This window comes from Lepidochelys kempii, chromosome 27, assembly GCF_965140265.1.
Source record: "Lepidochelys kempii isolate rLepKem1 chromosome 27, rLepKem1.hap2, whole genome shotgun sequence".
NCBI classification, from domain to species: domain Eukaryota; kingdom Metazoa; phylum Chordata; order Testudines; family Cheloniidae; genus Lepidochelys; species Lepidochelys kempii.
In genome coordinates, this window is record NC_133282.1 from 17,223,040 (window position 1) to 17,249,876 (window position 26,837).

Sequence of the window (26,837 nt, forward strand, 5' to 3'; positions counted from 1 at the left end):
TGGCTTTCTATTTCCAGAATGGGCATTTCATTAAAATATACTTTAAAATAATGCTAAAAGTAATATATTTAAAATCTGACATTTAAAAAGTTGTACACAGGAAATGCCTAATTGACCTTGTTTATATACAGTAACTCCTCACTTAAAGTCATCCCAGTTAATGTTGTTTCGTTTCTGATCAATTAGGGAACATGCTCGTTTAAAGTTGTGCAGTGCTCCCTTATGACATCGTTTGGCAGCCACCTGCTTTGTCCACTGCTGGCAGGAAGAGCAGCCCGTTGGATCTAGCTGTTGGGGGCTTGGAACCAGGGTGGACCGGAGCCCCCCCATCAGCTCCCCACTCTGCTAAGTTCCCTGTGCAGCAGCTGCCCAACAGGCTATCCATTGCTCGAAGTTCAGCTTTCCCTCCCCCAACTGCCATGTGCTGCTCCTGTCCTCTGCCTTGGAGCTGCTCCCAGGAGCCTCCTGCTTGCTGTGCGGGGGGATGAAGGGGAGGGGCTAATGTCAGCGTGTCCCCCTGCTCTTGCACCCCGCTTACCCCTTCTCCATATAGAGCAGGGTGGGGACACAGACGGAGAGAGACAGAGAGCTTGGGGCAGCAGCTGCTGTCTCAACTTCCTGATCGGTTTAATAAGACAATGTACTTAAGAGTGGGGTCAGCGTACTAAACGGGTCAATGCGCATCTCTCTCTCCGTCTCTCTCTCCCACACACAGGGTGTGTGTCTCTGTCTCCCCTCCCACCATTCATGCTGCCTTATAGAGTGTGAGGCTACATTAACAACATGTTAAACCTTGAGGTCTTAGCCAAAAGCAAGTTAATCATTTAGCAGTAAGGCGTTCCCTGGGAAATATCCCACCCTCTAACTTCACCACCTCATCCAAGCTTCACAATCCTCATAGCTGTGTACAGTATTAAATTTTGTTTAAAACGTGTACTCTGTGTGTGTGTATATATATGTACATATATATACACACACACACACTTTTTTGTCTGAAAAAAATTTCCCTGGAACCTAACCCCCCCTATTTATATTAATTTTTGTGGGGAAATTGGATTCACTTAACATTGTTTTACTTAGTCGCATTTTTCAGGAACATAACTACAAAGTTAAGCAAGGAGTTACTGTACATGGCAAGTGTAGGATTTTGTGCACAGTGTCAACCCTTTTCTTTGATTATTTTGATGATTGATGATGATGTTACCATCCAGCCTCACGCTTGCCCAAGACACACAAGGTTTTCAGGCCTCTTGGATCTGCCTCCCTCTAATTTTTTAATATAAAAAAACAACTACCAGCGAAAGTATTTGAATAGAGTTTATTACAGGTCATGAGGTTTATTGTAAAAGATAAAACGTAATTGTGGCTGACAGAGAAGGTGGAAAATTATTAAATTCACATTAAGTTAGTCAGTTTGGAAAACAATATGTCAATTATAGAAGGTCAGCAGATTCCTGGCACTGGTGAGAAATGTATACCACATTCAATACCAACATTCCCAAGTCATTTTCATTATCTAGTTTTTCTTCCATGTCTTGGTGGATAAAAGAATTTTTCTTTAAAAAAAAACACAAAAAACCCATCTAGCTCTTATATAACACTTTTCATCTGTGGATCTCAAAGTGCTTTACAAAGAAGGTCAGTATTATGCTGATTTTTCACAAGGAGAAACTGAAGCACAGAGCATGAAAGATTTGCACCAAGGCCACATATTAGGCCATTGGTAGAGCCAGGGCCTAGTATGCCCCTTGCTTCACATCTGCTGGTCAATTTCATTTATGGTGGAGGACACCACCTGCCCATTCACGCTGTCCTGTGTGATTGTTTTGATCTTTCGACTGGTCGTTCCAGCATGTTCTGAATGGAAATAAATAAGAGATTTATTAGGCAAGAGGAGTACAGAAAAGAAACTAAGCAGGGGAAAGTTTGCTTTTGTACATAGTTTATGGGCCAGATCCATATGGTAAATTGTCATAATTCTCTTGAAGTAATTGGAGCTATTCTGATTTATACCAGCTGACAATTTAATCCTATATGTTCTTTGGCCCCGACCTGGCCTAGCCATGAAGAGATTTTCTGGGGTAGTATAGTTCATAAATAGGTTTCTGGTATGTGATGTGAATGGTGAAATTTTTCTGTTTGAGCGGCTATTCAAAAGTTCTGTATGTTTCACCTTTGGCTTGACATGGCAACATTCTTACGCTCTGTGTTTTTAAATTGGTATTGAAGCAGGGTACAAACTGATTTCCAGTCTCTAATGCTGGTTTCTGACCCTTCTAGGACTAAATAGTCAGCCGTAGCTTCAGGTTTTTCACTGTCACTTTGTGGACACAGCTATTTGGTCTTGCAAAAATTAGTATGCACCTTTTATGCAAAACAAACACAACCACTTGGTGCTTGCACATTGAGTATTTAGGCACCAATTCACAAAGGCAGATTTTTTCCCATACGCAGAATGGAGTGATGATAGTTCACCTTTAGGTTATCACATAAATAGAAAAGGAGTACTTGTGGCACCTTAGAGACTAACCAATTTATTTGAGCATAAGCTTTCGTGAACTACAGCTCACTTCATCCGATCCATACTGTGGAAACTGCAGAAGACATTATATACACAGAGACCATGAAACAATACCTCCTCCCACCCCACTCTCCTGCTGGTAATAGCTTATCTAAAGTGATCGCTCTCCTTACAATGTGTATGATAATCAAGTTGGGCCATTTCCAGCACAAATCCAGGTTTTCTCACCCTTCTCCCTCCCCCCCCCCCCACACAAACTCACTCTCCTCCTGGTAATAGCCCATCCAAAGTGACCACTCTCTTTACAATGTGTATGATAATCAAGGTGGGCCATTTCCAGCATAAATCCAAGTTTAACCAGAACGTCTGGAGGGGGGGGGTAGGAAAAAACAAGGGGCAATAGGCTACCTTGCATAATGACTTAGCCACTCCCAGTCTCTATTTAAGCCTAAATTAATAGTGTCCAATTTGCAAATGAATTCCAATTCAGAAGTTTCTCGCTGGAGTCTGGATTTGAAGTTTTTTTGTTTTAAGATAGCGACCTTCATGTCTGTAATTGCGTGACCAGAGAGATTGAAGTGTTCTCCGACTGGTTTATGAATGTTATAATTCTTGACATCTGATTTGTGTCCATTTATTCTTTTACGTAGAGACTGTCCAGTTTGGACACAAATCAGATGTCAAGAATTATAACATTCATAAACCAGTACTCCTTTTCTTTTTGCGAATACAGACTAACACACACAGCTGTTACTCTGAAACCTGTCACATAAATAGAGATACTTGCCCACATCTCTAACCAAAGTGTCTTAATGTGTCTAAAAGAAATGTTAAAAAGAAAATGTTGTCTATAGATATGGAGACAGCATTGACTTGCACCTGGCACAAACAGCCCAGAACTTACTGGCTAAAACCAAAGGGGTTGCTACTTTTTAGCTTGCCTTGTGGAGCTGCTGTTCCTGTTATGGACCATGAGGGCCTGAGCTAGAGTTTCAGCTGTGGATAAAGTATTTCAGTAACTGGCGAAGTCTGTACCAAGAAATGGCTACAAGCTGGTGGACACAGCAGCATACACTGAGGATATGTCTGTGCTGCAATAAAAAGGTGTGATTGCAGCTCAGGTAGACATACCCATGCTAACTTTAATCTAGCTAGAACAGCTAAAAATATCAGTGACGCTGCAGTGACGACTGGTTTCATTGCAAGCTCTTACCCGAGTGGATTGGGTGCACGTTTATGTGTTCATATTCCTAGCCCACATCTAGCTTCACTGTTACTTTTAGCTGGAGTAGTTAGATTAAAGGTGGTACAGGTATGCCTACCTGCACTCTAATCACACCTTCTGTTGCAGTGTAGACAAACTGACTGAAATTCACCCCTGCATGAGACATATATGCACCAGTTAAACCATATCAAAATGTGGCTTAAGTGGGACTTAAGTGGTGCATAAGCTTTGCATAGACCCTCCACACAGGAATAAATTTTACTGAAAGTGAATGTGATTGGTATTTACTATAGAAAACAAAATAAGTAGTTTTTACCTTTAGTGCTTGATTCAAAGTTTTTTGTTCTGTAAAGGTAATATAATGAAGGTAAAATAAATGAATGTTCTCAGTTCAAGTATCCATTCATATATCCATCAATGGTATTTCTAATGTGACCATCATACCAATATCTAAGGGGCAAAAACAAAAACTGACCACATGCATTTTTTACCATGAGGGATTTTGCTCTTCATTACTCTTAGGTCCAGCCACTTTTACTTTGAATGCCCCCCTTTGTTTTTTACTGTTACTTTTCCTCAAAAGCAACATCTTTCATCATGTCCTATAAATGGTTAGTGTTGGGCCCATTGTGGTTTCTGATAAGGAGTTCAATATTTGGAGGGAGAGTGCTCTCTGGGAGGTTCAGTAGCAGAGCTGTAAATTACTACTAATAACCTTCCTCCATCTGGTTTGTTAATGGCCAGGTTTCATGTGTTTGAAGCAAGTTGTGTATTTTAATTGACAGAACAAAGAACTGTGAGCTAAGAGGTTTCTGAATGCAGAGATTCATAGAAGTCAAAGAATGGATAGAATAGATAATTCATTAGTGAGGGGCAAAACTTCAGAGATGCGCTATGGAGGCAACTGTGAATTTGGATGATTATCCAAACATATCTCCATTCTTCTTTTTAGACAATAAATAAGAGCTGAAAATAAAAAAAAAAAACTATGCATTTTTCTGAGTCCAACTGAATCATACACAGTGTAAGAACATAGTAACAATTTTGTTTTAGTTACATTGTGTGTGTGTGTGTGTGTGTGTGTGTGAGTGAGTATTTAACAAAATAACTAAATTATCACAGCCCTGAAGAATCTAGCCTGGGTGTTAGACAATACGCAGCACATTCTGTTACAAGACTTTGAGATGCTTCAGTTACTACAGGGTGGATTCTAGCTTTGTGTAATGCATTTCTCTTGTCTGCGCCTTGGTTGCCTTACCTATAAAATCAAGTTAATTAAATGTATTTACCTTACATGGATATTGTGAATTTATTTTTTTATATATTTCTAAAGTACTCAGAGTCTGGGATGGAAGTTACTATACAAATACAAAATATTATTATAATTAAAGTATCCCAATTACTAGACAAGAGCAATACATGCAGGTATTTGTTAAATAAATTTAGTTAATCAAAATAACATTGATGCAAGTTTCACTGTGCAGTAAGTGTCTCATGTGGATTTTATTATGGTCCATACACATAAAAATACCAATGTTTACTACCATCTTCATGGTGCCCACAAGTACTGAGTAAACAAATAAATAAATTACATAAACATAAGGACTCCCCTCTCCTCTACCCAAATTAGGCTAGCTTTATCTTACCCATCAACATTTCTCTCCAGGAGCTGACGATAAGTGGAAATCTCCTTTTCCAGGCGGGTTTTGATCCCAAGGAGGATCTTATACTGATTGTTCTGGCACTTGATATCTTGGCGGAGTTGACTCAGCTCTTCCTCGCAGTTGGAGATCAATTGTTGTATATTCTGGAGCTGAAATGTGTAGTGAGCCTGGGTCTCGGCCAAGGTACCTTCGAGGGCATATTTCTGGAAGAGCAGAAAATAACAATACTAGTATAATTATTTGTGAGGTGCCTATAGTGTGTCCTGTACAAAAATACCAGACGGCATGGTCCCTAACCAGAAGAGCTTCCAAACTTAAGGCTCTAGTCTTTCAAACATTTAAGTTACATTCATGACTACTCATGTAAGTAATTCCATTGAAATCAGTAGGATTACTCACATGAATAAAGTGTTGCATGTGCATAATTGCGGGAGTGGAGCCTAAATCATCCCATCTCTGTTCTCCATGCTCAAAGGGTAACTGAGTCGGTCTTTAAGGAAATCTTGGAATGGCCTTTTGATCCCACCTGACTTGCACTCTGACAATCTCCATAATTATGCACAATCCTCACAAAAAGGTACAAAAATTAATGTTTGCATTGTTGACTAATATATGCTGGCTAGCATATGTATTTATCTATCTATGCATTAAGCAATAATAACATTAAGCACAAATATTGTAACAGTGATACACACTAAACTGGCCTATACAATAATCCTGTTACCGTATTCTAAGTATACCATAACTCTTTGCATTTGATTAGGTAGGCAATTGGCACAAACAGAAAGGAAACTTGCAAAATCAAGGTACAATTTGTTCCATGTCTTAGTACATGCTAGGGAAGTACCTTCATTGACCAGTACCTGGAATGCTAGTATCCCCCCCCCAAACCCCCCCCCTCCAAAAAAAAAATAAGGAAGGGACAGAACAACAAGTTAGAGAACTGAGACAAACTGATGGATTAGATTTTTAGTGATGTGTAAAGAGATGTGTAACTTGTAAAATCATCCTATAAATAATACCAGCTGAAAAGTGTAGCACAGAGAGCACACCATCTATGTACGATGAATGTGACATTGCTACACAGGACGGCTCTTTGTAGCCTGGTATCATATAGAACCTTTTCCCTGTACCATATTAATAAACCTGACTGACATTGGTTATTTGGTGTCTAGAGTATATTTCATAATGCATCAGTGTGGTCAAACAATTGATTATACAATTTATCAACAGCAGTAATGTAATAATAATACTTAGCACTTTTCTGGACTGATTAACCACCATGTTGTTTCACTTTTACAACAGTGTAGCTCCTGTTTTAAACAGAATTACACTGGCGTAAAACTGCATTCATACTGGGATCAGTCAGGCCCTTCTCAGACATTAACTATCATAATCAATCTGAAATTGGTGTCCACAAGGACTAAGTAAACATAAATAAATCTCAAGTTAAATCTTAGAAATATTTCCTCTTTCTGGATATAACTTTTTAATATGATCTTCACAGGTCATTTATTTTTTTCTTAATAACCTCTGGAAAAGTTATTAACATAACATTGACATATCCAGAATTCTTTTTTTAGAAAGGTGAAATGTTAAGGTTATATTTTCAGCTTAATTATGAGAATTCCTCTGACTCTTTGTTTTTACAATGGTCTAAAATGAAAAGGAAAACAATAAGTTGACACCAAATGTGCATTTTATGATGTAATTTTCTAAATGGAAAGATTATATCTGAGGTGTTAGCAAATCACAAAGGATAATTTTTGATTAGTTTAAAAAAGGGAGGCAAATATACATGTTATACAATGGCACATAGAATTTTTCTAACCTTAGATTACTGACTTTGGAAGTTACGGATTTCCTCTCTCTGGAGTTGTAAAATACACTTTTATATTTTGTAAATGAGACATTTCTTGGACCATTTTGTCAGTTTTCCTCTTATTATACAGTATTACTCCAAGCTTGCCATGTCATGGACACAGAAGCTTTAATCTCTGGGAAATCTGAGGAATTCTTAAGATTTTCAGCCAATATTCTTCCTACCGTGTGTGACTGTTGGTAGCAGGATTTCACATATCATATGATCTTCCAGACCTGACATTTGGACCAATAGGCAAACTCCTCAGCCTTCCCCTTCCCCCCGACTGGAGCACCTTGCTGGCTGGCTTCCAGGTCATCTCACCCATTTCCTCCTGTTTCCTCCATGTGCAGTCACAAGAAGGGAAGTATCTAATGAATTTTCTATGTGGTGACCGTGTAACAGTCTTCTTTGCAAGTGTCCATGGGTTTAAATATAGGAAAAAGGGGTCAAATTCTACTTTCATTTATATATAACTCCATAGAAGTCAATGTCGTTGCATGGGTGTGAATGAGGGCAGAATCTGGATGAAGGTATGCGTTCCTGGAAAACTTATTGGATAAAAAGTGACCTGCCATTGATTTCCCCAGAAGATACCTTGCTAAATTGTGCCTGCAACTCAATCTCCAAGGCCTGAAAAGTTCGCCTCAGGTTCTTGATTTCACCCTCCTTGCTCTGTATTTCTTCTGGGCTGATGTTTGCCACTGGGGACACAGTTGCAGTCTGTGGAGCAAAAGTAATTGATACTGGTCAATCTTTTATGAAAATAGGACTCTGTGAAATCAGCAGAAGGAAGTTTGATTATTCCTTTGTTACCTGCTCTTTGTACCAGACCTCAAGGTCTTGGCGGTTCTTTTCAATAATGGCTTCATAATCCTCTCTTATCCCTGCTAAAATCTTGGCCAAATCTTCTTGCAGCACTGCATTCACTTGCACATTGACCTTGAAATCCTGTGATGAATGATGCACACCCATTTCCTGTTCATATTAGCAGAGAAGAGAAAATAAGACACATTTATGAAAATGATGACAAAGAATTCCCCATTCTCACCTTGTCCCCTTCATTCCTATTTTCAGTAAGTAGCACTAAAAGATTAGTCTCCTTATAGTGAATTAATTGTTATACACACAGTTAACAATTGCTTATATCATACTAGTTTGACCTGGATAATCCTAAAACACACAGTGATTTAATTTAAAAAGAGCAATCTTCTTAAATTATTTTTTAAAAAAGATTATTACTTTAGACTTCCTGCAGAAAGACTCTCACCTACCTATGCTTTGTGGTCTCTTAACTTCTTACTAAAAGCTTGTATTTTCATACCATTTCTCTGGTCAGCCAGGAAAGCGCACTGCCTGCGCTGACTCTTCATGTATAATAAGGGAACACACACATCTGGGTTTTTGCATCTACTCGTCTGACTGATTCCAGACCCAACCTTTTGGAACACTATTTTATCATATGACAATGTGAGTAAATTATTGTGCAGAATCCGCTGAAACAAAGACAATCATGGAAGCTCCCAAACCATTAGGGAATTCCGATTGGCTGGAAAGGAAGTTGATTTTATTCCTATTGCAAAATTCCATAATGGAAGAGTTCATTTCCTAAAAAATGTACGTGATTTTTGTTTGTCTACAGCACAAGATATATTTAATCTGTAAAATATATGACAAGCCATCAAGGCAGATGTGGAGCCCTCCATGTAATAAGAATGCTTTGGGGTTTTTTACAGTGTAGATGACAGATCCAATCAGTTTTACTTCACTAGTCTCACACCCATACCAGTCAAAATATTAAACTCTTATAAAGGTTGCCTCATTACAACCTACAAACCCCTCCCCCACTTTCTTGCTTTGTTGGCATACTTAACAGAGAACCTAGTGCTGGAAGTATGCCTCCATAGACAAGCTGTTCATTCTGATATCTTTATACCAATACTTTTGAGATGTGGCTATCCCCACCTCGCTGGTTGCTGGGGCTTCTGTTCACCAGAGACTGGTGCAGACAATCTGCAAGACCTATTGATTGCTTTTTTTAAAATGAATATTCTGTTGGTGAAAGATGTTCTACTGAGAATCCTGGAGACTGAAGTCCTCTATATCCACAAAACAGGTACAGCATGGACAAGAGCAATGCAAACTTCCCCCAGGTCATCCACTAACATGATTCCATGGAAAGACCACCTCTTGGGTGATAAAATAGTTTGTTCTCCACTTGAGATGGATGATTTTCTAGATAAATTCAGTTGTTCTTATGGGTCTGCAAACTAGTCTGGCCTCAATAAGAGCCAGTATATCTTTATCTAAAAGAAAAGGAGTACTTGTGGCACCTTAGAGACTAACCAATTTATTTGAGCATAAGCTTTCGTGAGCTACAGCTCACTTCATCGGATGCATACTGTGTTTCCACAGTAGCTCACGAAAGCTTATGCTCAAATAAATTGGTTAGTCTCTAAGGTGCCACAAGTACTCCTTTCCTTTTTGCAAATACAGACTAACACGGCTGTTACTCTGAAATTTATCTAAAATGTGACTCAAACCAGAGCTCAAAACTTTTTTGGGAGGTTCAGTAAAGTTTAATTAAATATTGTGGATAGGTAATGTCATGGTGTATCTGACATGGCCAAAACCAGCAGCCTGCTTCTGCTCCTGATGACTTCAGTGCATGTAGGACTGGGTCAGAGAATTCAACAAAAAACTTGTTCTCATAGTATTTCTAGAAGTAAGACACTTGAATGAAGTATTGCCACATTTGGATGTTTATCTGAATGGAATTTGAAACCATCCAGATTCATTCAACTCTAATTCTAATTTCACCTTTCAGAGAATACATAGTATTTATGAAACTATAGCCAAGTTTACAGGAGAAGACTACAAAAATTCCGTGTAATTACTAGAGGAGCAGTCAAATTAAAACATATAATTACTCTGTAAACACCCTAATTATAGCACAAGTCAAACAGGTTTGGTAAAATTCTCTTCAGTGTAGCATAATCTCATGTTTTAAATACTTTTTCTGGGGAGCTTTTGAAAATGGTAACACTCCAAGATATGATACTACAGCATTTGAAATGCAGACTGACTGGACACAGTAACATCCTTCTTGGTTGTCCTGCTTCCAAAAACTGTTAGAATATAGCTCATTAATATTTCTGGGTACACAAGTGAGTCAGCCAATCGAAGTCTGATCTTTTACTATTTACCCTTTGGATTTCTGTTCCACTTTTTAAAAAACGATGATCACTGAGCAGGATACTTGGTACCTAAGGACAACAGTACAGCAGTCAGCATGAAAATGTCATGTTGTCAAGCAGTGGCACAGTGCTGTGTGGAGGTAGCAACATATACAGCACAACAACAAAGCGAGAATTAAGAGTGGTAAAGTTTAATTGTCAAGGCTTAAGTACATTAAGTGCTATCTATTTAGCTGTGTTTAGAGCTTTGGAAAAGTAATTAATTTTCACTTGGGAGGGATTTGCGCAAACATTTTCTTCAATTTTGATCTATCTGTATTCATTCTTGCCCAAATCTCTTTCAAACTTTCATTCTGAACTTTGGGTTCAGATGAAACCAAAATCTCAAAGCAACCTCCTTTGCAGAACTGACATATCCAGAGTATGAGGGTAAATCTGGGGGCGAACACACCAGTAACAATCATTTCATACATTAGGAATCACAATATATAATCTGAAATAATTTCACCACATTGCTAGTATTTGCTTTGCTAACCCTAAATATGAATGGTGCTGTATCAGCTAATGATAATAATAATCTCAGTTTCAGAGTAACAGCCGTGTTAGTCTGTATTCGCAAAAAGAAAAGGAGTACTTGTGGCACCTTAGAGACTAACCAATTTATTAGAGCATAAGCTTTCGTGAGCTACAGCTCACTTCATCAGATGCTGATGAAGTGAGCTGTAGCTCACGAAAGCTTATGCTCTAATAAATTGGTTAGTCTCTAAGGTGCCACAAGTACTCCTTTTCTTTTTGCGAATAATCTCAGTGGTTTTCATCTGCAATCACTGTACAAATATTATATAATTTCTCACACTATTCCTGTAAGATAGGCAAGTTTTATTATCTTCGTTTTACAGGTGGGGTAAATGAGAGGCAAACAGGCAAAATGAACTTTCCAAGGACATACAGTGAGTCATTGTCCTATCTAGGATTAGAATTAAAGAGGTCCAATCCCAATCCATTAGATCATGTATAATGCAAACTCTGGGTTGGACCCAACTCTCATTGAAGTCAATGGAAAGACTCCCATTGACTTCAGTGGGAACACAAGTGGGCCTTGAATTATCTGCCTCATTTTTAGGATGTAGATATTACACAAACTTCTCCATTCATTAGAAAAACTGTATTAGTTAGGATTTTAGGGTCTAGATTTCTCCTACCTTCTCATGGTCTTTCTTCCTGAGGATCTGCTCTTCCTGGATGGCTTCAATCTCCAGTTCCAGATCTGTCGTGACAATGGTCAGGTTGTCAAGTTCCTTACGCAGGTTCTCAACACTGATTTGCATTCCCTGCCTGAGAGACTGCTCCGCCTCATACCTTTACCAGGAAAAAGGAGGCAAAACATGCATGCTGAGAACAGGTCAATTCATGAGTTCTCTATGAATAGCATCAAAGAGAAGCAAATGCTTGGGCAAATCACAAGACAGTAGGCTCTTTGAAAACATATTCTTTGCTATTTCTTAGAAATCCTTTAAAATGAAATGTCCCCATACCACTGCCTTATATGATAAAGGGAAATGACCAAGATAGCATTTTCTTAATTTTCTTGTTTGTGACTAGCACAGCTCTAGAAATAGGGGTTTCAAAACTCAGAAAAAAATTGCTATTAGGGATATTAAAACAGCATCTATAATTTAATGTCTCCTGCAGTTTGCCCCAGAGTGATTGCCATACAGTCCAGGTGAAATCACTATGTGTAAAAATTGCTTAAAAACTAGCTAGTAATATCCTTTAAAACTCTTCAAGTTAGCCACATTTAGGAAGTTGACACCTCCGAGGCAAAAAAAAAAAAAAAAGAGACAAAAACAACACTTGAAACTTGTACTGCGGTTACTTTCAGTTCTGGAACAACCTTTGGAAGAGGACAGGACAAGGAGTAATGGTCTCAAGTTGCAGTGGGGGAGGTTTAGGTTGGATATTAGGAAAAACTTTTTCACTAGGAGGGTGGTGAAACACTGGAATGCGTTACCTAGGGAGGTGGAGGAATCTCCTTCCTTAGAAGTTTTTAAGGTCAGGCTTGACAAAGCCCTGGCTGGGATGATTTAATTGGGGATGGGTCCTGCTTTTGAGCTGGGGGTTGGACTAGATGACCTCCTGAGGTCCCTTCCAACCCTGATATTCTATGATTCTATGATTCTTTGATTCTCTGATTGCTCCCCAAGCTCAGATATAAGAGAAACCAAAATCTCTTTCTCCCTCTAATTTTCATGGGGTCAACTAATGTTTCCTCCAACTAATTCACCAGACTCTCTTCAGAATGCGATAATCACACAGAAATACTATTCTGCACATCATTCCCTTCCATTTAAGAAGCTTCACAGTTCCAATTTTTAGTGGCGCCGCTCAGTGAAATATTTTGGTAACCAGTAATGAAGTGAAAGGAAGCACAGAGAATGTATGGGATAGTGACTTGGGCTTTTGAGTCTTAAAAGAAAAAAGTCATTTTTAAAAAATATTGCCTTATAGTGCTAGGCCACTTAAGTGACTGAGCTTCTTTTGCTGAATGGAAGATTCTGTTCAGGGTCCATCAGAAACTAGCCTACAATAATGTAAATTCCCGCATGTGCATATATTTGCCTGGAAGTTTGCAGTTCAAATTAAACCATTCAGGTTTCTTAGATTTTCCTGAAAAAAGTCTCTTAATACTATTTATTGCCCATTGAGATGGTACACGAGTGGTTCATGAGGAACTGATTCAATTATTGTGGCAACCTCACTGTGAAGACCAGCAGAAGGTAGTGAGGGAGAGGGGCATGCTAGGGGTCAGGAAGAATGAACTGAAGACCATAGGAGACAGAATAATTTGGTTGAATTTGGGGAGAGGATGAGGTGCAGACCAGAGTTAATTTGTATTCAGCCTTATCGTCTATACATACTTTTTGTGATAGGAATTAAACACCTGCAGTAAAACCTGCTCTTCAGGCCCTGATCTACGATTCATAAACAGAGTGACTCGTGATTGTTCAGCAATCATTTGTAATTTTAACATTAAGTTCTCATCTCTCTATTATTTTTGCTGTACATTCATTTTATTGATCAGATGTCACCAAAGAACTTCACCAGAAACAAGTTTTATTATATTATCAGGGACAAAGCCTGGATTTATTTCCTTTCACCCTCCTTACAAATATGAAGAAGCCAAGAAAGAACTTACTTGAGACTCAAATCTTCAGATGCTATTTTAGCATTATCGATATTCAGAAGAATACTGGCATTGGTGATCTTGCCATCCTCAATCTGTAAACCACAGACACTAAGTTAAGTTCCCACAGATATGCCATATAGTGGATATCTTTCGCTATTCTACCGTTCCTATTGTTTGACGTATGAATGGATTTAGAGTAAAATTTTCAAATGCCCCTTAGTAAAAATTTCAAATGGGCCCAGATCCTCAAAGATTTTTAGGTGTATGTAACTCCTTAGGAGCCTAAGCCCCACTCTCAAAAGTGACTTAGGTGTTTAGGAACCTAAGTCTCACTGAATGTCATCTCTTGCCCATGTTAAGAATACCAGCAAAGTGAAATTAGTTAGTGACAATTCCAGTGGTGGCTTGTGTGATGTGGAAGCCTGCTCTAAAGGAAGAGAAGTAAGAGCACTAGCTCATTTTACAGAAGGTACTGGGCCATCAAAGGGTAATGGCTTTCAGTCACCACCAACCTGGGATAGGTTGAACACTGATATGAATGTGAAAGGCTCAGTATTTCATTCCAAATCCTTAAAAGCAATCCAGTTCACTTAAAACCATTAATTTAATATATAATTAGCATGAACTAAGAACTGTGACATATCAAGTCTTTTACTAATTAAGGGGGAGGAGGAGAAAAGAGGTAATCACAGGGAAATTTCTCACTTCAGCCTTTACTAAACATTTAGATGGCAATAAAAGGTGAAAATATTCCTAAAATCAGAAATAGCTTTATCCAGTGAATTCCCAGTAGTTTTTCAAATAAAACTTTCTGCACCTAGTCAGCAAGAAACCAGGAAAAATAAAACATGACAAAAATATCTTGAAGTGCTCCAGGTTGACTTTTGAATGGAAAAATCAAGGTGTCCTTGGAATGCATTAATCAATCAATAATACAGAATACGCAGTACATTCCTGGTCAATTACAGCACATTTCAGGTTTTGCCCTAAGGCATAATGAAGGCCAGCTGAGAAGTACAATAATATCCTAAATGTTGGGCCATCTGGGGTTTGTTATTGCTGGCAAGGAAAAGAAATAAAGAAAATAAAGAAAATAATTGAACCCATTTCCCGAGCATTATGGATTATACTGTGGAGGAGCATAATTGAGAGCCGATCAGAAAGGTCCATTAGTGTCTTGAGTTATGTAACCATTTTATAATATAGCAAATCAACAATAAAAATAATGACATTGTAAGGGCTTAGTGTAAAAGAGACTCTGTCCGTGGCATCTAAAAGGCTAGTTGCAGCTGATTTTGAAATGTGGACATCTATCTGCTTAGAAGTAGACTGAGCCTTTCAATTTGTGTTACAGTGAGCATGAAACAGCCATAATTTAACAACTTTCCATCTCTAATGCCAACACTAAACCCTATTGTTTGAGGCTGCAAAGGTAGATTTGACAAAGCACTAGATAATATGCTGAAAGGCCTGTATCATTTGTACCATATGCACTGAGGTGGGAGGTGGGAACTGTTAGCTTAGGAAACTGAAAATGCCAGGTTTTATTGTAAGGAGGGATCTTGATTATGAAGAGCATACAGCTAAAATAGCAGTAAAGTCCTCAACAGAGAGGCATCATCAGGCAGTAAATATCTGCAAGCAGTAGTCTAATACCATAACCATTTTACTGCTCTATGGATGTATGATAGATATTCAGAAAAGTTCTTTTTGGACATATTCCACATTCAATCAGAAAACATGGGCACTTTGACTAATACATGATTAATTCATTATGATTAATAAATATTTATTTCATTGACCTTCACAATGGTGGCAATTATGAGGTTAGCTGGTGTTCCTTCCAGAGTAAACGAAAATTCTGGTTTAAAGCTGTCTGAGGCTCCCACTGTAAATAACCATCTGATATCCCACCTCCTCTATGAATGGTATATAAATATATATACTAATAAAATAATACATACTTGGTCTAAGAGGCTTGATGCTAGTAACTACTGGATAACCCACCTTAACTGTGAATGGTAGATACAAGAGTTATATTGGTGGTACAGTGCTTCCCTCACTTAGAGTTTTATCCTGATCAATCCTATGATTTGCGTCTTTTCATCTTTCTTAATTTCTCTTTTCCTTTCTAAAGAAAGGTTCTGGCATGGGTGAATTCTGTAGGTCTGGATTTTTCCCCTGAATCAGAACTTCTCTGGGCTCTCATACAAGACGTGAGAAAATCTGTTTAGTTGGAGACCAAGTATTTATCTCTGGTTTAGAGATATTTTTCTTTTAAAATGAATTCACTGAGGAACTGACAGGCCTGGAGACTGATGACCTGTTTTTATCCTAAGAACAGGCCAAGGCAGCAGTAGAACTAGCTTTCCTTATGCATTGCCTGGGGCCAGTGTCCCTCATCTTCTGCCTGAAGGGAACACCTTTAGCAGTGAGAAGGAAGTTTTATCCATGTTTATTCAGTCCCAGGTCTCCCTACCGTAAATCAGCAAAGGTGCCAGTTAATGCCAATGTTCAGGTATCTCTGGAAAAAAGTTCTCAAGATCATAAGAAATCCTAACCCATTCCAAACAAAAAGTGCCATTTAAAAACTAAACACATAGCATTGTTGAAAGAAAAGGAGTACTTGTGGCACCTTAGAGACTAACCAATTTATTTGAGCATGAGCTTTCGTGAGCTACAGCTCACTTCATCGGATGCATGCCGTGGAAACTGCAGCAGATTGTAGCTCACGAAAGCTCATGCTCAAATAAATTGGTTAGTCTCTAAGGTGCCACAAGTCCTCCTTTTCTTTTTGCGAATACAGACTAACACGGCTGTTACTCTGAAACCTGTCATAGCATTGTTGAGTAGCTTTGCTTCTTGCCTTTTATGGTCATGTAAAGTTAATTATTTTGATTAGTCACAGGATGATTACTGAGTTAATTAGGTTTTATTATGTATGCAGATTAATATTATTCTTACATTTTTAGATACATGAGTTTGAAAGACATATTGTTGAACGCTAATATGCAATAGTGGTGGGAACCATAAATTCACTTTTTAGTTACAGTGAAAACATGCCAAAGAGTATTTGTCAGTTTTCATATTTGTCAGTATTTGCTGTTTTCATAATTAGAATGGACATTTCATTTTTCTGTTTTATTTGGATATGCTCATTATGATTCCTTGCTCCACCGCCACAGAAATCAGTGAATGAAATACATAGCCTGTGTGAATGTGTATTTCTACTCATTCCATTACAAACATATTGTGAGCTTTTCTATGTTTGTTATTTCCTAAGGCATTGCAAAATCTATTCCCTTCAAAAGTGCTATATTGGGAATCTTGGTGACATCATTTTTGCATGTGATTTCAGGAATGATTTCATTACTTGGCTATGGGTATCTTTGGTATAGCCAAAGCCTGCTGCAAGGAACTTCTAGATAGGAGGACGAACAGTTGTAGGTAATGGTTTCTATATGGCATCTGCTGACTGACTCATATTTCTAGACTACACACTAGACATTTATGGTTTTTCGATATAAAACCTACAAGATTTGGATTATTTGGAAGATTTGTAACACCGTTGTCAGTGCTCTGAAGGGGCATTCATGAATGACTTTTTGCAGATTTTCTGAACTTTTAACCCCCACATCCTCCTATTTTCTACAATAGGCCAGCTCTTCCCCTTGCTCCAATAGTCCTAGGCAGTCCAACCTGCTTTTCTCCCCCTTTGAAATAAGCCAGGCAATCTCTTCATTTTCCTGCTTTACAATTTGTCTTTGTGTGATTTACCACACTGGGCATTCAATGAGAACATGTTATGCAAGAAATTGCAGATCTGTCTGCAACTTCAGGTTAAAAACAAAAGAACATTTGACAGCGTTTTAATTTCTTTATATCACAGACATCTACAGACTGACGTACCTCTCTTTTCCTTCCCTCCACCCTTTCCTATCCCCCTCCTGCGTCCTTGAGTGCACAATGAACTTTTATGCATAGATCTGGTAACTATTTTCATTAATGTTTCTAATATTTTATTTATGCTTCTGTAAAGGAGGGCTGCCAGCCTGAAGGAGTACCCGGATTCTACAGAGGGGGAATGCAGAATGGCATAGCCAAATGCAGCTCTGACTTACCTGTCCTTGCATGTCAGTGATATTTTGCTCATATTGGTTGAAGTCATGTTTCTTTTCATGAAACCTCTTCTTGTGCCGCTCCAGGATACAGCTCTCCAGCTGAGCATTAGCTGCTTCCAGAGAACGTACCTTTTCCAGATAAGCAGCCAAACGGTCATTCAGGTTTTGCATAGTCTGTTTCTCATTCCCACTCAGAAAGATGCTATCCCCATGGCTCTTGCCAAAAGCTCCCCAAGATACTCCCACTCCAGAGGCCAGCCAGAGGGGCCTGGTGGAGGAAATGGAGTCTGATGTGCCAGCGGCCCCTCCATGTGCACTTGAAGGTCTGTAGGAGCTTCCTAGCAGGGACAAATCACACCCTGCACTACCCCTGTGGGATCCAGAAGAGAACTGGAAACGGCCTTGACTGGAGTTCATGACCACATCTATTAGGGATCTAACACAATGTTTGACTTACTAGCATCGACTGAGTAGTTTCTCAACCTTCCCTAAGCCTTTTTTATGCCTTTCCTTGTGGGAGTTCCCTTACGTGAATGACTGTAGCAACAGGATTGTGTCATCATTAAATATGTGTTTCCTCTTGGTCAATTCTGAACTATTTATGTGTCTGCACACACTGTTGTTGTTTGAACAACAACTGCATAAAATGTTCAGTTATTTGTCTTCTTTTTCCCCCCTTCTTCTTATTATTATAACAGTGAGGTGTGGCCAGCAGCAGGAGGTGTGGAGCTGGACCAGCTCTGCCTCTGTCTAATCTCTCAGTAAATATGTTGTGTGTTCCTGTCTACGGTGGGAAGAGCGTCTTGAATTACACAGAGTACTAAAGGCCCGAACAGGGTTGGGTTTCCCATGTGTCTTTTTAATAAACAGACTTTTTAAATGTCAGTATTTTTATAACAAGCTTTAGAATTTTAACTGCATGTTAAACACCACTTCCTATGAAGCTGTTATGAATGCTTCTAAGAACAAAAAAGGGATAGATACTCAAGTAGTATAAATGAATGAAGCTAGGCCAGTTGATATTAACTGGAGATCTGGCCCGGTGTTACTAACTGCTTTGCTGCTACATTCCACTTGTTCTTTCATGTTGTACGGGACCAAAGGAGAAAGACCTAATTTCCACTTAAATAGGAACTTAGTATAGCAGGTAGTGATGGGAAAATGTAAAAAGTTTGGAGTTTGAGTTTGTAGAAGAGACACCCAAAACGTCAGATGCTTCTCTGAACCTAACTCAAAAATTTGCCTGGAAATCTTGTCGGAATGGGCTCCTAAGACATTCCAGTTATTTCCCAAAGTCTAGATAGGCTAGAAATAGTGTGATAACAGTTTTCCCGTAATATCAGCTCGTCCACTGTTAGTCCTGAGCTGAACCCAGAATTGCAAAGGCAGCATGAAAATACAAAATAGTGGGGTTTGGGAGTGGCATTGAAGGGAAGATGACTGATCATTTGACATTCAAAGGGGTTTGCTTTAGTTTGGATCCATTTCTACAAATGGGCAAATGTTCCAGGGGCAGAAGATCTTACTTTTTCCAAACTGGTACATTGGTCAGGACTGGAAGTACATTTTTCTTATTGAATTTGTATGTTAAGCAGCAGTAACATGCTTACAGAATATATACTAGCTCCAGTTTCAGTAGAAAGGGCTTCATAAATACTGTAGGATTAAAAAATAAATTCCCCTTGTAACATTTTGGAAGCATACTGTTTGTTTTGGATGTATGTCACTAATTATTTGTGTGATTTGGAGTGATATTAAGTTCTGTGTGTAATTGGTTTTGGAGCCAGTAATTAACTTAGTTAAAACATTTTGGGATGTTTGCTTTTCCTTCAAAAATAAACGTTTATTCGGAGGTGTTAGTCCCTCAACATGCTTTCTGTTCTAGCTGTTGCTGTGTGTCAGCTGGAACCATAACAGATTTCCCAGTTTTCTTCATCTTTCCCTTTTCTTTTACCCACCATCCCTCTTAGCACGAAGCATTCTGTTCCCACAAACACCCAAAGATTCAAGAATGCTGAATGCTTTCTGATAAATTATGCTCTTTCAATATATCCAAACATTTCAAAGAAAATTTTTACAATTATTACAAGTGTTTCCTAGTTATTACTATTTTAAAATAAATCATATATCGGGTTCATTTGTTCCCAAATTACTCTAAATGTTCCCGTTTACTACACATTAGTTTTGATGCCTTGCACCGAGAAATATATAAAACAACCAACTATTAAACTTCAACCAGGACACACAACTGACCCATTTGTTAGTACAGTTTAGATAATATATTAAATTGGATAGCCAGGAAATAGAAAAATCCATCTTTTTAAAAGCTACCCAGTTCTACTCCAGACCTGGGACCATATGGTGGCTGCTCTGATGCATGATTTATTTTAGCTGAAAGATAATCTTTATCTTGTCTACAGAATGGGGTGTGAACCATACACTGGCAATTTCTGCTGCTTTTATTTCAACATTTATGAATAAGGTGGCATCATGGTATGGTAGACTCAACAAAACATGGGAAGACGGAAACTCTTGTCTTCTATTTTAATCTCTGCCATTGGCTTACTGCCTGATATTGGGCAAATCACATTCCTTCTTTTTGTGTCAGCTTCTGCATCTATAGAATAATACTTGCTTATCTCAGGTGGGTAATTTGAGACTGTAGTTTGTATTGTTTGTACAATGCTTTATGTGTATGTGTTTGTGTGTATGTGTTAATGGGGAAATTCTGTTGCCTGCATTACACAGGAGGTCAGACTAGATGATCACAGTGGTCCCTTCTGGCCTTAGAATCTCTGAATGCATGAGACCAGCTCCTCTTTGGGCAGCTTCTTTTGAATAGTAATGCCTGAGAAAATAATTGGCACTGAGCTGTGTTTTAACAGATTCCTGTGTTATTTTGCTTTTACTTTGGCATTTTCCCATACATCAAAGCTACCACAGAAGTTTGTTTTTTTCCTTAAAACTGCAGACAAACTCATTGATGAAACCAAAACAACAACACTGGCCAAGATTTTCAGAAGAAACCAGTGGTTTTGATTGCCTCAGTTTTTGAGTGCCCTATTTTAAGGGGTCTGATTTTCAGACTGTGGATGCTCAGCACTTTCTGAATGTCAAGCCCCTCTGAGGTGTCACAAGTTGAACACTCAAAATTTGAGTTGCCCCAAATCACAATTTACTTTTGAAACCTCGGCCAATTAATTTCTGAATGATCTTATGGTGAGTTCTTTCACAACAACAAGCTTTTCCAGTTTTGCATTAATGGAAAGAAACTTTGAACATGCATCACGTTCCTCTGACATACCAAAGCATTTGGTCATCTGTATTTATGCATCTGCTGCAAGAAGAGTGTCTATTATATAACTAAATGTTTTATCAGCGAGCTTTTCTGTCTTTTCACAGGTGTATTGATACTAGAGAGAATAACAATGTTGTGTGGCCATAAAAATATATATAGTTGAGATCTACCTTCAAATTACTTCCTAAAGCCTTCCCCTTTATCATCTCTATGTTAATAATCACCCTCATTGTAGAACTATGAGTGAGAGAGAAGATTTAAATACAATACTCCTACTTGTCATGGTGGGCACTCTTCACTTAATTACATCTCTGCCTATCAGCACCTAGAAATGCCTCTCTTCTACTTCATTCTCAGCTTTGTACTTCACACATTTATCCTTAAGAAACTATCATTACATCATTATTTTGGATGTAATTATCAATTTATCTCCATTAATCTATCATGTCTTTACTGTTTAGACATACTCAGGAGGATTAAAATTTCATTTCAGTTTACCTAAATTTATCTTGCTTGGAAATTTCTAATCTAGCCTAAAGGAAAATAAGCCTCACTTCTCAATAGATCCTTAATAGGCTTGTGAAAAATTCATGTGTTCTTGTTGAAAGGCTAGAATCACTTAAGGATTTTTCATTTCCCCTTATGAGACTCCTTTCTTGCCATCATTACAAGTTTAAATATGTGTCTTTCCTCTTTTTCTCCATGTCTCTGTACATAATTTTACTCACAGAACTTCACTGCTCTGCTTGTGCTTTTGTCAGCTTCCTCTTCTCCAGAGGGTCCCAAACTGCAACTGGTTGATCACGTAGTTCTGGTTCTCCTCTTTATTTTCAGCTGCTAAATCTCATTAAAATAAGCTGATAGACATTAAAAAGTCTGAAAACTCCCCCTCTACCACCATCTATTAAATGATCATATGGATTGTCAGTGATTACATAGATGGTGGAAGAACTCATCTGTACCTAAGCCATGTGTTGTAAACGCAAATTGCTCCTTTGGAGCTATGATAGCCTAGCTGGGATCCCATGGGCTTTGGACACATATCTTACTTGGTATCTCCCTCACATAGTCTTCCCATTCACCTCTGAGAAAAGACAGGATGAACTGGTTTAATCTGTCCAAATATATTTATTTCTGGTTGCTTTTTTGTTCTTTATTTCAGTAGAGTGCAGTAGAAGACACACAATGTTCTCCCAGCCTTAAAGTCAGAGGTTAATACAAAGAAAGATAAAGGTATTTATAACAGAGAGCAGAGGTCCTACTTGATTTGTGGCTTTTGTTCTGGTTTCTGAGCCCTCTGTGATATTTTCCTAACATTTCTGACCCTCCTAAACACCTCCCTATTATTCTTTATCCCTTGGGTGCTAAGCGAAGACATTGTGATGGGGTACTGTACTCACACCACGGGATGACACTGCCCTATGGTGGTTCTAGGGATTGACTCTGCGAAGCTGACGCTCCTTCCTGCAGTTGCCCTCTGTCTCTCTCGCCCAGTCTGCAGCCCCTTTCTTGCTCCGGGAGCTGCTGCTGCCTCATCATGGCTCAGCCTGTTGCCCATTTTGCTACGTGGTTTCCACTTCCAGGGGTAGTCTTTCAAAGTCTCTTTCCATAAGTGGCATCAGGCATTCCTCACATCTGCTGCCCTGATTATGTCACTCTCGCAGTGATTCCAGCAGTCTTCATATTCACATCCCTTAGCAATACCACTCTGCAGTGATTGGTAGGGGAACCCAGGCCCACCTTGTACTTTAGATTCCAGTTCAGGGCCCTGTAGTGAACAGTTAAGGTCTGCATCTGCACCACCTTACTGCTCTCACCCCTGGACTCCTTCCTACTGTGCTTCTCCCTTACCACAGGGAGAGGAACTGCAGGCTTCCTCGCTGCTACTTCCCCACGCTATTTCCAGCCTCCTCACTTTATAAAAGTTCTGGCTGTTCCCTCACCTTCTAATTAGCTCCATCCAGCCTAAATCGCTCCTGTTTGCATACTAACTGGTTTATTGGACCCACTTGGTCTAATGCAGCTCTTGCAGGGCCAGTGTGGGAAGTACACCCCCTCACAAGGCTCTTTGAAAATATACTCCTCATTCTCCCTGGACCTGGTGCTTCTTGCAAATTAGGCTAAACAAATGTAATAACACAGAAACAAGAGAGTTGATGGAAAAGGCTGGCTGTACTAGGTACTCTGGTAATTCTTCTTACCAAATATTAGCTGTTAAATAGTGTAATCAGTCTGTGGTTCAGATAGTTCAGCTCCCTCACTTTGTTATAAAAGCATCAGCAAGTGAAAGGATGATTGATTAAAAGTGTTGATTGATCTAATCCAACCCTCCCAAGGACAATCAACATTACATGCAGTGACTTAATCCATCAGTTGAGAGGCAATAGAGAAAGTGACATGGAGAGAAAGATCATGCTGATCTCATGAAGGCAGAGCAAAGAAAAAATGACACACAAAAAATTAACAACATTGGAGGGGAAAAAAGACAAATATGTGAGTGTAGGGCCATCAAGAAAGAAAGGTATGAAATGATGCTACTAAGAAACACAAAGTGAAACTATGGTATGCAACCTGTCGCTTAAATCAGCCTCTGTACCAGATAAATGGAGGATAGCGAAGTAATGCCAATTTTTTAAAAAGGCACCAGAGGCAATCCAGGCAATTTGAGGCTGGTGAGCCAAATTTCAGTATCAGGTAAACTGAGTGAAACTATAATAAAGAACAGATTTAGCAGATACATTGATGTACACAATATGTTGGGAAAGAGTCAACACAGCATTTGTAAAGGGAAATCATGCCTCATCAATCTATTAGAATTCTTTGAGGGTGTCAACAAGCATGTGGACAAGGGTGCACCAGTTGATACAGTTGTATTTGGTCTTTCAGAAAACTTTTGACAAGGTCCACACCAAAAACTCTTAAGCAAAGTAAGCAGTCATGGGGTAAGAGAGAAGGTCCTCTCATGGATCAGTAACTAGTTCAAAGATTGGAAACAAAGAATAGGAATAAATGATCAGTTTTCACAATAGAAAGAGGCAAATGGGTGGGTGGGGGGAGGGGTTGGTTCCCTAAGGATCTGTACTGAGACTTGTGCTGTTCAACATATTCATAAATAATCTGAAAAAGGGAGTGAACAGTGAGGTGACAATGTTTTCAGATAATACTAAATTAGTCATAATAGTTAACTCCAAAACTGACTGTGAAGAGTTACAAAGGGGATCACACAAAACCGGGTGATTGGGCAACAAAATGGCAGACAAAATTCAATGTTGATAAGAGCAAAGTACTGCACATTGGAAAAAATATCCCAACTATACATACCAAATGATGGTGTCTAAATTAGCTTTTACTACTTAAGAATGAGATCTTGGAATCATCGTGGATAGTTCTCTGAAAACATCTGGTCAGTCAAGAAAGCTAACAGAATTTTACAAACCATGAGGAAAGGGGTAGATAATAAGACAGAAAATATTATAATGCCCCTATATAAATCCATGCTATGCCCACACCTTGAACACCGCATGCAGCTCTGGTCTCCTCATTTCAAAAAAAGATATATTACAACTGGAAAAGATATATTACGATACAGAGAAGGGTAACAAAAATGATTGAGGCAAGGAACAGTTTTTATATGTGAAGGGATTAAAAAGATTGGGACTGTTCAGATTAGAAAAGAGACAACTAAGGGGGGATCTGATAGAAGTCTACAAAATCATGAACAGTGTGGAGAAAGTGAATAGGGAAGTGTTATCTACCCCTTCACATTACAGAAGAACCAAGGATTACCCAGTGAAATTAATAGGCAACAGGTTTAAAACAAACATATGGAAGTACTTCTTCACAGGCACAGTCAAACTGCGGAACTTGTTGCTAGGGGTTATTGTGAAGACCAAAAGCATAACTGGGTTAAAAAAAGAATTAGATAAATTCATGCAGGATCAGTCCATCAATGGCTATTAGCCAAGATGGTCAGGTATGCAACCCCATGCTCCGGGTTTCCCTAAATCAGTGACTGCCAGAAGCTGGAACTGGACCACAGGGGATGGATCACTTGATAATTGGCCTATTCTGTTCATTCCTTCTGAAGCATCTGGCACTGGCCACTGTTGGAAGACAGGATACTGGTCTAGCTGAACCATTGGTCTGACACAATACTTTTCTGTGACAGGTTTCAGAGTAACAGCCATGTTAGTCTGTATTTGCAAAAAGAAAAGGAGTACTTGTGGCACCTTAGAGACTAACCAATTTATTTGAGCATGAGCTTTCGTGAGCTACAGCTCATTTCATCGGATGCATACTGATGCATACTGCATACTGATGCATCCGATGAAGTGAGCTGTAGCTCACGAAAGCTCATGCTCAGATAAATTGGTTAGTCTCTAAGGTGCCACAAGTCCTCCTTTTCTTTTTGCGAATACTTTTCTTAAGAGCCTTGGTGTAAGACCTTATCAAAGGCTTTCTGAAAGTCCAAGTACACTATATCAACTGGCACTCTTTTGTCCACATGTTTGTTGGCATCCTCAGAGAATTTAAATAGATTGGTGAGGTATGATTTCCTAAATAAACCTAAATCCCTCCACCAAACACCATAATCTCATCCATGCATTGAGACCCTGCAGTTCTGCTTTTCTAAGTGACCCTGCATGTGGAACTGGAAGCATTTCAGAGAACGGTAGCATGGAGGTCCTGCACTTTAATCTCTGACCTGGCAACCTAAATTGGGCCTCAAGGACCTCTCTCCTACCTTTCCCTATGTCATTGTTATCTACATGTACGGTGACCACCGACTCCTTTCTAGCAGTACACATAAGTCTGTCTAGATGTCTTGAGAGATCTGCAACTTTTGCACCCGGCAGGCAATTCACCATGCAGTTTTCCTGGTTATCACAAATCCAACTACATATATTTCTAATAATCAAATCCTCTGTTACTGTTATCTGTTTCTTCCTGCTCATGGGAGTCCCCTCCAACAGAGAGGAATCCTCAGTGCGGATACTGTGACGTCATCTGGAAGGAAGGTCTCAAATATGGGATTGTTTCCCTCTGCTCCAGCTTGACGTTTGTGGTTGTGAATCAGATGGATACTATGTATATGTCAGATTATTAATAAATATATTAATAACACAGGTAACATGGACATCTTAATATGATGGCCAAATCCTGCATTTGGATGCTCAAATAAGCACTTTACCTATATTATTTTTATGCATTAATTCAAGTATCTGAATCCAAGATTTAGATTGTTTATTAAAGAAAGGAACACAGATTTGAAAACTGAGCTTTTTCTATGAGGCATATTAACTTCTTGTTTGCTTTGATATGGAGCCTATACAGAAAAATTGGATTAGGATAAGAATACCAACCGTGAAATCCAGGCTCCACTCAAGTCAATGGCAAAACTCTCATTGACTTTAATGGAGCCAGGATTCAATCCCAAGTGCTCAGATTCCCCCAGTAATACAATATGTTATCATATGTTGGATCACAATTACAAACTAATGGTCAATCTTTATACATGGGCTGTAAAGGACAGGGAGGAGAAAAGTGTGCACAGCACTAAAGGGGCTGCTGGGGTGAGAAAAGAATATCTTTTGTAAACAGCTGAGCATTGACCTTCCCTCTCATTGCTTTCATAGTGTCAGTCAGGTTCCAGAGGCAACTGTATGAAGGCCTCTGTAACAAGGTCATAAGTTGCCATAATACAAGTTGCAACCTTGGAACATGTGGTTCAGAGTACTTCTCTCATGGTGGGATGGGGAGGAG

General features: G+C 38.9%; 1 protein-coding gene and 1 long non-coding RNA gene across 3 annotated transcripts in view; one reads left to right on the forward strand and one right to left on the reverse strand.

The window, feature by feature from the left end:
• The window catches only part of LOC140903888 (uncharacterized), a 342,875-nt gene that overhangs the window by 134,837 nt on the left and 181,201 nt on the right, over window positions 1-26,837 (forward strand). The gene's annotated exons all lie outside the window — the stretch shown is intronic.
• Window positions 1,754-18,232, reverse strand: KRT23 (keratin 23). The gene is made up of 8 exons (XM_073325578.1): window positions 17,777-18,232; window positions 13,665-13,747; window positions 11,671-11,827; window positions 8,088-8,249; window positions 7,869-7,994; window positions 5,393-5,613; window positions 4,063-4,091; window positions 1,754-1,857 (listed from the first exon to the last, which is right to left on the reverse strand). The coding sequence occupies exons 1-8, from the start codon at window positions 18,191-18,193 to the stop codon at window positions 1,754-1,756; spliced, it is 1,299 nt and encodes a 432-aa protein (XP_073181679.1). The 5' UTR covers window positions 18,194-18,232.